Below are 12,014 nucleotides of genomic sequence, written 5' to 3'. Positions count from 1 at the left end.
CTGCAAACAGCAGAGCAAAGAAAGTAATCCTTAAATAGGGGAATCGAAAAGTTCACTTACAAACCTTTTTGGGTAATCAACAAACGGAATTGTTTTCTAACTCGTCTACAGAAACATGCATATCGTGATGGGAGCCAGGAGAGTGAACCCTTTTGTACTGCCAGTGATTGTGTGTGATCATAAATTAAATCTCTTAGTCAGCATAGAGGTACAGTAGCTTTCACTCCTGTTGTACAAAATGTGAAAACTGAAAGGTAGTTTTGGGAGTTTCTAAAATGTAGTAGTTGACAACAAGGAATAATACTTCTGTGGAGTGCTTAATTCTTTAAACAAAAGGCATTTGTAATGAAACGAGTCATTTCCTAAAGCTTTCTTTGGAACAAACTAATTATACAACCAACATACTGAAAGATTTATGAAAGGAAACCATTTTTTTTTGTGTGTGGAAATACCCATAAAATAGGGAGGAGACTAATTTGCTACTGGATACACTCTAAACACTAATCCAACTAACCCACTACCCCCAAAAGAAAAGGGAAAATATAAAAATAAATTAAAAAAACCTTTTTAGCCAGACGTACAAAGATGCATAAACCAAGAAACAAACATTCATTCAAGCATTCATCTGCCAAGAAGACAAGTTAATTCAAAACTTTGAATATTCATAACAAGTTGGCCACACCTCTTCATCTCCCTAAAATAAAACCGGGGGGGGGGGGGAGGTAACGTAATTTCTTGAATGCTCCCTCTGAAATGTTGAGATGAAACGGTCTGAGTCAGACACGGGGAGATGCAAGGAGCATTCCTTTAGGAAGGAACAATTTACAAGAGGGGAGGAAGAAAACAAATTATTATCTAGATTTGAGATGAGAGGATGTGATTTATAAACAATGGAAGGTACTGATGAATGATTATCATTAACACATGCTGGATCTAAGGAAGAAACTGTATGCCCAGAATATTGTCGATTGGAGGTCAAAATGTGGTCCCCTCCCCCCCCCCCCCCATAGAAATGTTAGGTAGAGAGAATGTTGGACTTGATTTTTAACTCTGACATGGAGATGTGAGAAATTTTGAAGTTTTATCATGTCACCTTCATGTGAGTAAACCTACTGTTTATGTTTACCAACAATTTTTTACCAAAATGGCTGGAAATATTTTTGAAAAAGTATCAATAAATAGTTTCCAATTTCAAAAAGAAAGTGTAACACCAACAAAAATAATAATTCTTAAACTAAACTATTCCAATGACCCATGTGTTCAGAAAATATACCACATCTAATAGAAGGGTCAAATTAAATATGGTGCCATATACCAAAAAACAAAACAAATTGTGTGTTCAACGTTTAAGAACATTACAGCGTATACACTTATTACTATTTATTTAATATTTCATAGATAAATCCATCCTCCTGCCATCTCATAAATGAACAACTTACAAGATAGCATTTATAATTTTGCATTCCTTACTGAAAACAGTATATAACATAATAAAAACATTCCCAATCGATAACATTACTTCTCAGTGGAGTGACATAAAGTGATTTGAGTAACAAAATAAAAAACAAAACAAGAAAGAAGACCAGTTCTGTTATGTGCCACCTATCACCCATTTACAGTAAGCAATAGCTTAAAAAACACTGATTTTATCCCCCTTTATAAGCTTTTGATAATAGCTCCGCTAACCAGCTTCTACCTTTTGTGTTTTTAGAGTAAGAGAGTTATTTTCCACATTATTATACCATTATATATAAATAAGAAAATGCTCAAGAAATGAATTAAAGTGTTACACGATTATGTCAACCCTTGGACCTATAGATGTCATGGGCTGCACCATTGCTGCACCAAGAGTGAACCAATTAATTAAAATATGGCAGATGTTTTTTTTCTCTGTTGTTGGTTATGAAATCTTAACATCATTCTGCAATCTGAATAAATAATTGCAGTGTGTATTACTTATTTTCCATCAATCTACACCATGCATTAGTGATTAAAATTCATGTGATAGTTTGACAGTAATCATTGGCATTTTACATGTTCTGTGTTTTTGTAAAGAGACGTTTTACCAGCACAATGGCACCATCCGGTTGATATCTGAAAATACACAACTGTGCCACCAAAGTAACTGTAAAGTGAGACTATTTACGAACTGCAGTGTCATTAGTTATACGGTAACTGAACACCACAATTGCACCATAATTTGGATAGATTCAATCTTCAATAAATTACTACTGTACTATCTCATGTAACACAGTGGTGGCACCAAGTCTGCATGAGCTCCAACTACATTCTGATAGAACAATACCAATAGCAGAAAGAACACCATGTTGATCTAACAGCATGAATAGACTCAGCTCCACTGCCAACACTATGACACTACTATCTAAAGTAACACCACAGTGGCACCAATGTGCAGACAGACTATGTACTGTTAGTTCTACAACATTATTATTCAAGTAACACCATAGTGACACTTTAATATGAACAACCACGACTAACCTGATTTCTCAGGCACATAACTACTTAAACTAGCACTGTAGCGGTACCAGAGTAACGATAAACTAACAACATACTGTTAGTTCTAGAACATAACCTATCTAAGATTATCCCACAGTGGTACTTTAGTGTGAATAAACACAAGTAGATACTAATAGCTGCAGGATACCCTACCTAATATAAAACTATGGTGACACCACAGTGAGGATGGTCTAACTACATACTGTTAGTTCTAGAACACTAGCTATCTAAGATAACCCACAGTGGCACTTTAGTGTGAATAAACGCAAGTAGATACTAATAGCTCAAGGATACAATACCTAATATAAAACTATGGTGGCACCACAGTGAGGATGGTCTAATTACATACTGTTAGTTCTAGAACACTCCCTATCTAAGATAACCCCAGTGGTACTTTAGTGTGAATAAACACAACTAGATACTAATAGCTCAAGGACACACTACCTAATATAAAACTATGGTGGCACCACAGTGAGGATGGTCTAACTACATACTGTTAGTTCTAGAACACTACCTATCTAAGATAACCCCACAGTGGTACTTTAGTGTGAATTAACACAACTAGATACTAATAGCTCAAGAGCTCACTACCTAATATAAAACTATGGTGGCACCACAGTGAGGATGGTCTAACTACATACTGTTAGTTTTATTACCTATCTAGCATACTACCATAGAGGCACTTGAGGGTGGAGACTGGTAGCCCATGGTGACTACTACCTCAAGAAACACCACAAATTGGTACCACTGTCTAGATACACACAAACTACACGTTACAAGTAGCACCATTACAATTCTATTCTGAACACCACGGCAGCACCATACTGCGTAAGATCTTAACTGTACATGGATATCACTACGACAAATACTATGAAAAGGAAAACCAAAGTAACCCCATGCCATGGTTAAAGTAGATCATAACGTGGGTGGTGTCGGTGTTCAATGCGCACTACCTGTTCAATGGTACCTTTCAGCAGATGCATTGATATAAAATCGCATTTCATGTTAGAACAGGAGGGAAACGAAGAAGGACACTTTTTCTTGTGTTTTTCTGCCGACATGCACTCAGCCAATCAAAACATACAAAAAAATTTCAACAGACGGGGATATTTTTTAATTCTTTAACCAACAGTTTGGTACAAACTCAAATCTTAATTTCTGTCTCAGGCTTTCTCATGCTTTGAAGCAAGAAAAGCTTTGGATGAGTACAAGGCAAAAAATGGCAGTGGTATAATAACAATGGTAGGTAAATCCTATGGTGGTATGGTGCTGAAAGGTTCATACAAATTTTTACGATGATGATGATGATGATGATTATTATTATAATGACGATAGCGTTCTTACCTAACACCTAAACGATTTGTAAGATGAGCTGTTTGAAATAACAAAGAGTTACATTAGCAAAAATATTGATAATACTGAATATGACTTGATGGTTTCACTCACCTGAGGGGGAAAAAGACAATGGTATTAGTAAAGCTCAATTAGAAAACTGTGACACACAACCACAGTACAAACAACAACAAAAAGAAATTTGACAAATTGAATGGAAAAAAATGAAACCAGAAAACGAAAACATTTGGTGGTTCCGATGCCCAAACATATTCATAGTCTGGGTGAGCCACACATGTTAATATTGCATGCATGAATTTTAATGAGGTAAAATTGGTATGATCTCATAAACATGTATCTATATACTTATGTTGTATCATCCAAGTCATGTATAAAGCTAATTAGACATACTATTTCAGAGATATCAGATAAACAATTTTATGTTCACTGATTAATATTCATGATATACACACAAAAAGCAACACGGTTGGTTGTATGAATGTAGTGTGACAAACCTAACATGCCAAGGATGAAAACAAGGGAACATTTGGTTCTTGTCTTGTGTTTGAAAGCCATTTCTTGTAATTTGATGAATATTAATGACATAAAGTTGGAGACGCCATTATTATTAACAAGTACCAACATCACCATACCAGTATGAACCAACTTTTACATTAAGTCCCACCCATTTATTGATATACATGAGATGAGAACCAGGAATAATAGGGCACATCTACTCATCATGGGGCATGTACCTACCCAAGTATCACATTGATTCAACTTGTGTTTGTCGAGATATCGTGTTTACAAGCGGTGTTTGACAATTTCTCTTTAAGCCCCACCCACTGATGAATATTAAGGAGGTAAATTGTTTGTATTGCAAAGCACATGTACTTTCTATGTTGTGGCATCACCATACTAAAAGTAGGAGTTGACTTTCCAGCAGTTGCCACACATGATTAAGAAAACTTCCACATGCACAGTGCAAACTGCATTTTCAACTAAAAAATATCATTTGCCCCCCCTTCTCTTTCTCAATGCACACAAGCATCTTATAAACAGAACAATTAATGCAAGTGTTAAAAAGTCTTAGAAACCAATGTGGTGGCCTGTACGTACAATTATTGCAACCATGTTAATATTAACATGCTCATAATTTTATTAAAATCAAAAATCCAAACACAGAAAAAAAAAAATCAATCCAACTAAATATGCTCCCAAAGAAAGAAAGAAAGTAAGAAAAAAAGACTCAATAACATAATAAAACCATATACCTCACATTCCACTACTGAAACTACTGCCAGTCTATTACGCTGTAAATACCGTTGCTACCCACTTCAAGAATATCAAGATTTTTCTTTACCTCGTCAAATATGTGGAACGTTTTGAAAACTAAAATGCATATGACTATAGATACACGTCCCATTGCTCTCCCATCCACAACTTCTTGTAAACACCCATGCCAACTGCAAAAAGTAAACAGGTTACAAGAATAATTTCCATCCTTTGCAGGGTGAAATTCTAATGTTTTATTTGCACAATTCAGTTTTCTAAGCAACTTCAACAGACCAGACAGCTCCCTTTTTCTCTTTCTTACATTAAATATTCATCTGATATGTTAAAATGTAAATAGGATCCCCTTCAACCTAGTGTTTAGGCTGGTGAAACGTGGGACAGGTGTCAGGGAATGAAAAATCTAATTTTTGAGTCCGCCCTGGTTCCCCCCTCCACTTGCAGAATGGTGCAATATATTGGAGGCTTTAAATGATTGAAGATGAGTGGCTAGCCCTCCCCCTGCCCCCCCCAAACTCCGCCCACTCCTCAAACAATTTGTCTCCTTACAGCTGGGTGTGCGAAAGCAGTAGTGTTTACTCTTATTCCCTTTCAAAAGATATAAAAATAGGTCCAAAATAATCCATACAAGACCAACTGAAATATAAAGGAAACACAAACGAGAGCCGGAGTGATAAGAGGATGTATTAAAATCCTCTCAAATGTAGTCTAGAGACCACATAAATATTCACATCATACTGAATAGAACACTTCAGAATCTTGAAGAAAATTCAAATTTCCCATTGAACTCTCAAAGATGGGGGTTATTCTAAGACAAAACCAATTGGCTTTATTCCATTGGGCTCACAAGCACAAAAGATACCAAGGACTACTAACCATTGTTGCACTGAGACATAACCTGAATCACTACATATCAAAAGTCAAGTTTGCTAAGTCTTCACCCATAGACATGACACAGTGACTCGTGACAAATTACTCGTAAAGACTTGACTGTAACGTGGCGTGACTCGTCGCAACTCTTCTGATCCTATTCTGTTGGGGTCAAAGGTCATCACCTAAAGACTTGTGAAGTAGCTGTGATTATTGCAAATGCGACCCAGCATAATTCCTCTGAACTAACCTCAAAAGCCTGCATAGCTGCCCAACACCAAGTTATGTGCTAGTGCATGTAAGTAAAACCCCAAACCATGACTCTCAACAATGGGTTCTTTCTACAGCACAGCATGTTCTTAAACCATAATCTAAATATGTTTTTTGGTAAGAGGGTGTAAAATCAATGTGCTCTTCAAAATGGCAAGTGCGTCGCACAGCAATTTCCACCACCAGAGAGGCTCAGAGTCTGAAGAAGCTCAGTTTTTAAAAGCTTTCAAAGTTACTTAACATTTTATTTTTTGCAAACTTCTTCAAGACAAACATTGTTTAGAAACTCTCAAGTTGCGGGGAACACTGAGACGAAACCTCAACGTTATGTCAGACAATTAATACTTCCAGGGATGGAAATATTAAAACGTAGGACTGGAGCAATGACAATCGCAAAGTTGATGATACTATATTCGAGACGATGCCAAAGTCTTGGGCATTCTTATCACTATAATCAATCTATGAGCCTTCTATGAGCAGCTGTTTATAAAGGCAAGTGCAAATATGAAGCTTTTTTTGCGTTTTTCTGTATTTAAACCCAGTCATGACACTCACCAACTACTCTCGTAGAGAGATGACGGATCTAAACTTTCCACCTCCGTCATGTTGGTACCTCGTTCTTCTCTAGGCAAAGAAGACAAGCTTAGGACGTTGATTGTTCGCGAACGATAATACTACAAATCACTTTTTATCCTTCTACTTTCACTGGCTGACAGTAAAAAAAATGTCACCATTGGAGGGACAAAATATCAAACTACTACTGAGAAGACAAAAAGACCACCCTGCTTTGTCCTGTAACCAATGTGGTACAGAGAGTACTGCTCAAAATGTATGGACTTTTGTAATAATGAATGTATGCACTGGCTGCCTAGCCGTAAAAAAGAACTGACAACTTCTGCAGACAGTTCCCATAGTGCTAATAACACTATAAGTCAAACTGACAAATCTTGATCAAAAACAAAAGAAAAACTGAACTGATCATATAGCTTTTTGTCTTCATTAAGCAATTCCTTCGACAAGTCCATTACTGATAAAGACAAGTCAAAATTTACCACAAATAATAATAATAATATTCAGCAGTTATCTTTACGATGCTTAAGCGACCACAAATTTGGGAGAAACCAGCAAGGGCTTATGGGTTACAAGTTATACGTCGGGTGGCTTCCAATTCGACATTTTAACTCAAATTTGGAATCTTTTCAATTTAGGACGTCATTTCAGATGGGAAAACTGGATGAAAAACCAACCTTACTATGACCCGGCGGGTATCGAACCCAGAACCACCTGATTGTGAAGCCTAATTGCTTCAAATGCCACTGCCTTTATCCACTCGGCCGCAGCACGGGTATCAAAATCATACCCAACTAGTAGCCCATGTTGACTTTAACAACTCATAAGATTTTAACTTGTTTTATACTACTTACAGTTCAGGGATGTTTACATGGGTGCATTTGACAAGGCCTTCCTGGGACCCAATGGATCCTCTCCAATAATTGTTGTCCACTTTGGCAGAGAGATGCATCTGTTGCCCTTTTCTGAAGGAGAGTTCTTCAGAATTCTGGCTGAGGTAATCGTCCCTGGCGATAGCTAAGATACTCACTGCAAATGAATTTGTGTAAGAAGAGAGAGCATGTTCCACTAGGGAGGATTCTCATGAGAGCATGACAGGAAGAAAGATTTAATGGAGAGAAGATCAGAGGTATATATCAAAGATCTAGGGTAGAGGTTGATGAGACAGTAAAGCACTGATGGTATGTAGCTGAATGGTACGATAAATATATGAATAGAATTAACCCGCACTCCCCCGACCCCTCTCCCCATCCATCCCCGACATCAAACCTGCGAAAAAATACAAAGTAGCGGCCCTACCACTACAGGTCACTGTCATGGGAGGTATAAGGCTAGTGACAGATTACATAATAGTGACCCTACCACAAGAGGTCACAATTATGGGAGTAATAAGGCTAGTGACAGATTACATAATAGTGACCCTACCACTAGAGGTCACAATGATGACAGTAATATGGCTAGTGACAGATTACACAATAGTGACCCTACCACTAGAGGTCACAATGATGACAGTAATATGGCTAGTGACAGATTACATAATAGTGACAGATGCAGTAGAGATATATACTGGAGATGATTATTCTAGGGTCAATTGCCAGGGTAAAAAAACAGAGACTGTAGCACTAGAGATCACTAAAATGGATAGGGGGGGGGGGGAGATGGGATAATAAGGCTAGTGACAGGTGATTAACGAGTGTTACAACATAATCTCTACACTGGCTGACTCACAGTACAGTGACAGCTATGTGCAGAGATCACTGCATTGGTTCTGCTTGTAGCCAATGTATAGTTTGACCAGCATGATACTGACAGATTACAGGATAGTGACCACAGTACTGTATATCTATATAGATGATTACATTTACCATAGATTCACAGACATTACCTGAAGAATTGTCTTCACTGCCATCACATGTAGACTCTGCTATAGTGTCCAAGCTCCCAGTAGGACTGAGAAAGAGCCAAAAAAAGAAAAAGTAATAATTAAAAGCATACAAAATAATCACCAGATGCAGTACATGACCTATATACAGAAAGAAAACGTTTGATATTAATAATATAATAATCATCATAATAACAATCAGGCAGTCAATGTTTGCGACGCTTAAGCTACCATGAATGTGGGAAAAGCCCGCAAGTGCATATGGATTACCTCTAACTCAAATTTGGAATCTTTTCAAGTTAGAGAGCCATTTCAGATGGGAAAACCGTATATTGCTCTTGGGTGAAAAACCCACCTTATTTTGACCCAACTGGATATCAAACCCGGAACCTCCAGCTTGCTTAGCCTCATTGCTTCAAATGCTACTACCTGTATCCACTCGGTCGCAAGCAGCGGTGAAATATCCTAAATGTCCCCTTTCGGTGACCCTTTTTAGTGACCCTTTGAAGTATCCTAATTGTTTCTTATAAGTGTAGTTTTGAAGTATCCTTCTTAATCCTTCCTTAAAAAGCCCCATCTTAATGTTAATCCATACTGAAAACTTTATTAACCTGATGCTGTTGCCATCTTTGAAGTGTCTTCCAGGAGTTTTGGGGAAGACTTCTTCCACAAAGAGAATGATGTGGTCGACAACGTCTATGAGGTGACTCTGCGAGGTGACCAGGTCCTCATCCACTGGGGCGTGCAGGAGGGTAGGGCCAAAGCAGACAGACAGGTTGTGGGTATCCATCATGTTTTCATCACTGTGAGAAGAGAGGCTGTGGGTGGGAAGACCAAAAGAGAAGGAAGAGGATTCAAGTCAAGCTCTGATAAATATGACAGATGTTGGGAGGAGGACTATCGAGAGGTACGACAGGACAGAAAGAAACAAAGAGAAAGGGAAGGGGGAATGGAGAAGAGGGCAGTGGGGTGCAACTGGTAAAAGAATGCAAAGAGGTACTAAAGGGGAAAAACAGAAACAGACAAAGAGAGAAAAATGTGGGGTGAGTGGACAGGGGTGGAGGAGGAGCTACTGGTAGAGAAATACATGGAGGTACTAAAGGGGAAAACAGAAACAGACATCGAGAACAAAGAGGGCGGGGGGGGGGGGGGGGAGAGCGGGTGTAACTTGTAGGGGAAGGAGAAGGTACTAAAGAAGATAGTGAGTGAGAACAAAGGAAATATGAAGGGAAGGGATTTATAAATATAACAAGGGTGACTGGTGGGAGAACTGGGAATTACTAAATGAGAGAAAGATAAAGAGAAAGGGAGTGAACTAACTAATGTATATAGACTTTGCATAACATTGGTTATCTTTCATATCTGGTAGATTTTCCAATTTGGAATGTTTTTAAAGGTAGGAACATCATTTAGACACAGCAGTACAAACTGACATATCACTTGCTAGGACTGCGGCTGGCAGTGGGAGAGCATTCATGATAATGATTCTCAGGTTTTAAACTAACGACAGGCTAGATATTTAATTTCTGTCTGGCTCTCAAATCTGTATCACCTTTTGAGTGAACACATTTACAAGTATGTTAATCACTAAGGTCTTGAAAGGAAAAACAACAAAACTGTAAAAGAGATAGTTTTACTTACACCTTCAGAAACTCAAACAGGTACCTCATCACCACCATAACTGGAGTCGGTAACTGTTCTACTAGTTTCTTCAGCGTTTCAATTTTTTCGTCGGTATCACTGCACCCTATTGAAGAGAGAGAAAACACTCCAGAGGATAAAATGTGAGGATCAGTCACTCCTTAGTGTAGTAACAGGGGTTATCTCATGATAAGACACATTAGAAATGTTTGGCTTCCTTTTATGTAAATCCTCACCTTGACAACTATTATTACAGCTGCATAATTACAATAGTGCTATGCAAATGAGGGATGACTATGGAATATATTGTTTGCTCAAAACTTCTTTAAATAGTCACGATTTGCTACAAGAGATTAAAGGTCCCCTCATAGACACGACTGCTACATGCCGTTAAACATACCTCACATGGATATGTTGCTCCAAGCCATTAAACATACCTCACATGGATATGTTGCTACAAGTCATTAAACATACCTCACATGGATATGTTGCTACAAGCTGTTAAAAAATCCTCACATGGATATGTTGCAACAAGCTGTTAAAAATCCTCACATGGATATGTTGCTTGTCATTAAACATTCCTCACATGGATATGTTGCTACAAGCTGTTAAAAAATCCTCACATGGATATGTTGCTACAAGCTGTTAGAAATCCTCACATGGATATGTTGCTAGTCATTAAACATTCCTCACATGGATATGTTGCTACAAGCCATTAAAAAATCCTCACATGGATATGTTGCTACAAGCTGTTAGAAATCCTCACATGGATATGTTGCTAGTCATTAAACATTCCTCACATGGATATGTTGCTACAAGCCATTAAAAAATCCTCACATGGATATGTTGCTACAAGCTGTTAAAAATCCTCACATGGATATGTTGCTAGTCATTAAACATTCCTCACATGGATATGTTGCTACAAGCCATTAAAAAATCCTCACATGGATATGTTGCTACAAGCTGTTAAAAATCCTTTCATGGATATGTTGCTACAAGCCATTAAAAAATCCTCACATGAATATGTTGCTACAAGCTGTTAAAAAATCCTCACATGGATATGTTGCTAGTCATTAAACATTCCTCACATGGATATGTTGCTACAAGCCATCAAAAAATCCTCACATGGATATTTTGCTACAAGCTGTTAAAAATCCTCACATGGATATGTTGCTACAAGCCATTAAAAATTCCTCACATTGATATGTTGCTACAAGCCGTTAAACATTTCCCACATGGACTTGTTGCTACAAGCCATTAAACATGCCTCACTTGCAATGTTGTTTCAAGCTGTTTACATTCCCCACAATGGATACGTTGCTACAAGTCATTCAAAATTGCCCACAATGGATATATGGCTATGTTACAATGTTAACTAACTGCCTTCCAGGTTGATTTAATACAATTTTTTAGGTTTAAAGATGGCTGCATTAGTGTCACAACAGTAGCTCTGAAGGAAATTCCTTACAAACACAAAATATCAATATACACACAATCAACACTCTCATAGTAATTGTACTAAGGCATATTAATCCAAGTTTATAATCAAAGAATTGGGATAGACTCCTCTTTCAGATTGACAACTCGGACTACGTTAAAAAGTAAAATGGCTTTCCTATTTAGATTAGGCACACTATTT

General features: G+C 37.7%; 1 protein-coding gene across 6 annotated transcripts in view; it reads right to left on the bottom strand.

Moving 5' to 3' along the window:
• The window catches only part of LOC139962156 (SLIT-ROBO Rho GTPase-activating protein 1-like), an 80,191-nt gene that overhangs the window by 5,279 nt on the left and 62,898 nt on the right, over positions 1–12,014 (bottom strand). Inside the window, exons 16-21 of one of the 6 annotated variants that reach the window (XM_071962111.1) lie at positions 10,376–10,481; positions 9,346–9,552; positions 8,738–8,802; positions 7,707–7,881; positions 6,838–6,906; positions 3,862–3,889 (exon numbers count right to left, since the gene is read on the bottom strand). In XM_071962111.1, the coding sequence (XP_071818212.1) occupies positions 3,862–3,889; positions 6,838–6,906; positions 7,707–7,881; positions 8,738–8,802; positions 9,346–9,552; positions 10,376–10,481 (650 nt within the window). The remainder of the gene's footprint in view (positions 1–3,861; positions 3,890–6,837; positions 6,907–7,706; positions 7,882–8,737; positions 8,803–9,345; positions 9,553–10,375; positions 10,482–12,014) is intronic. The other 5 variants (XM_071962112.1, XM_071962109.1, XM_071962113.1 and 2 more) reach the window with 5 other exon arrangements.

This window comes from Apostichopus japonicus, chromosome 20 (genome assembly GCF_037975245.1).
Source record: "Apostichopus japonicus isolate 1M-3 chromosome 20, ASM3797524v1, whole genome shotgun sequence".
NCBI lineage: Eukaryota > Metazoa > Echinodermata > Holothuroidea > Aspidochirotida > Stichopodidae > Apostichopus > Apostichopus japonicus.
The sequence above is the reverse complement of the archived record's forward strand: the minus strand, read 5'-3'. Positions and strand labels throughout refer to the sequence as shown.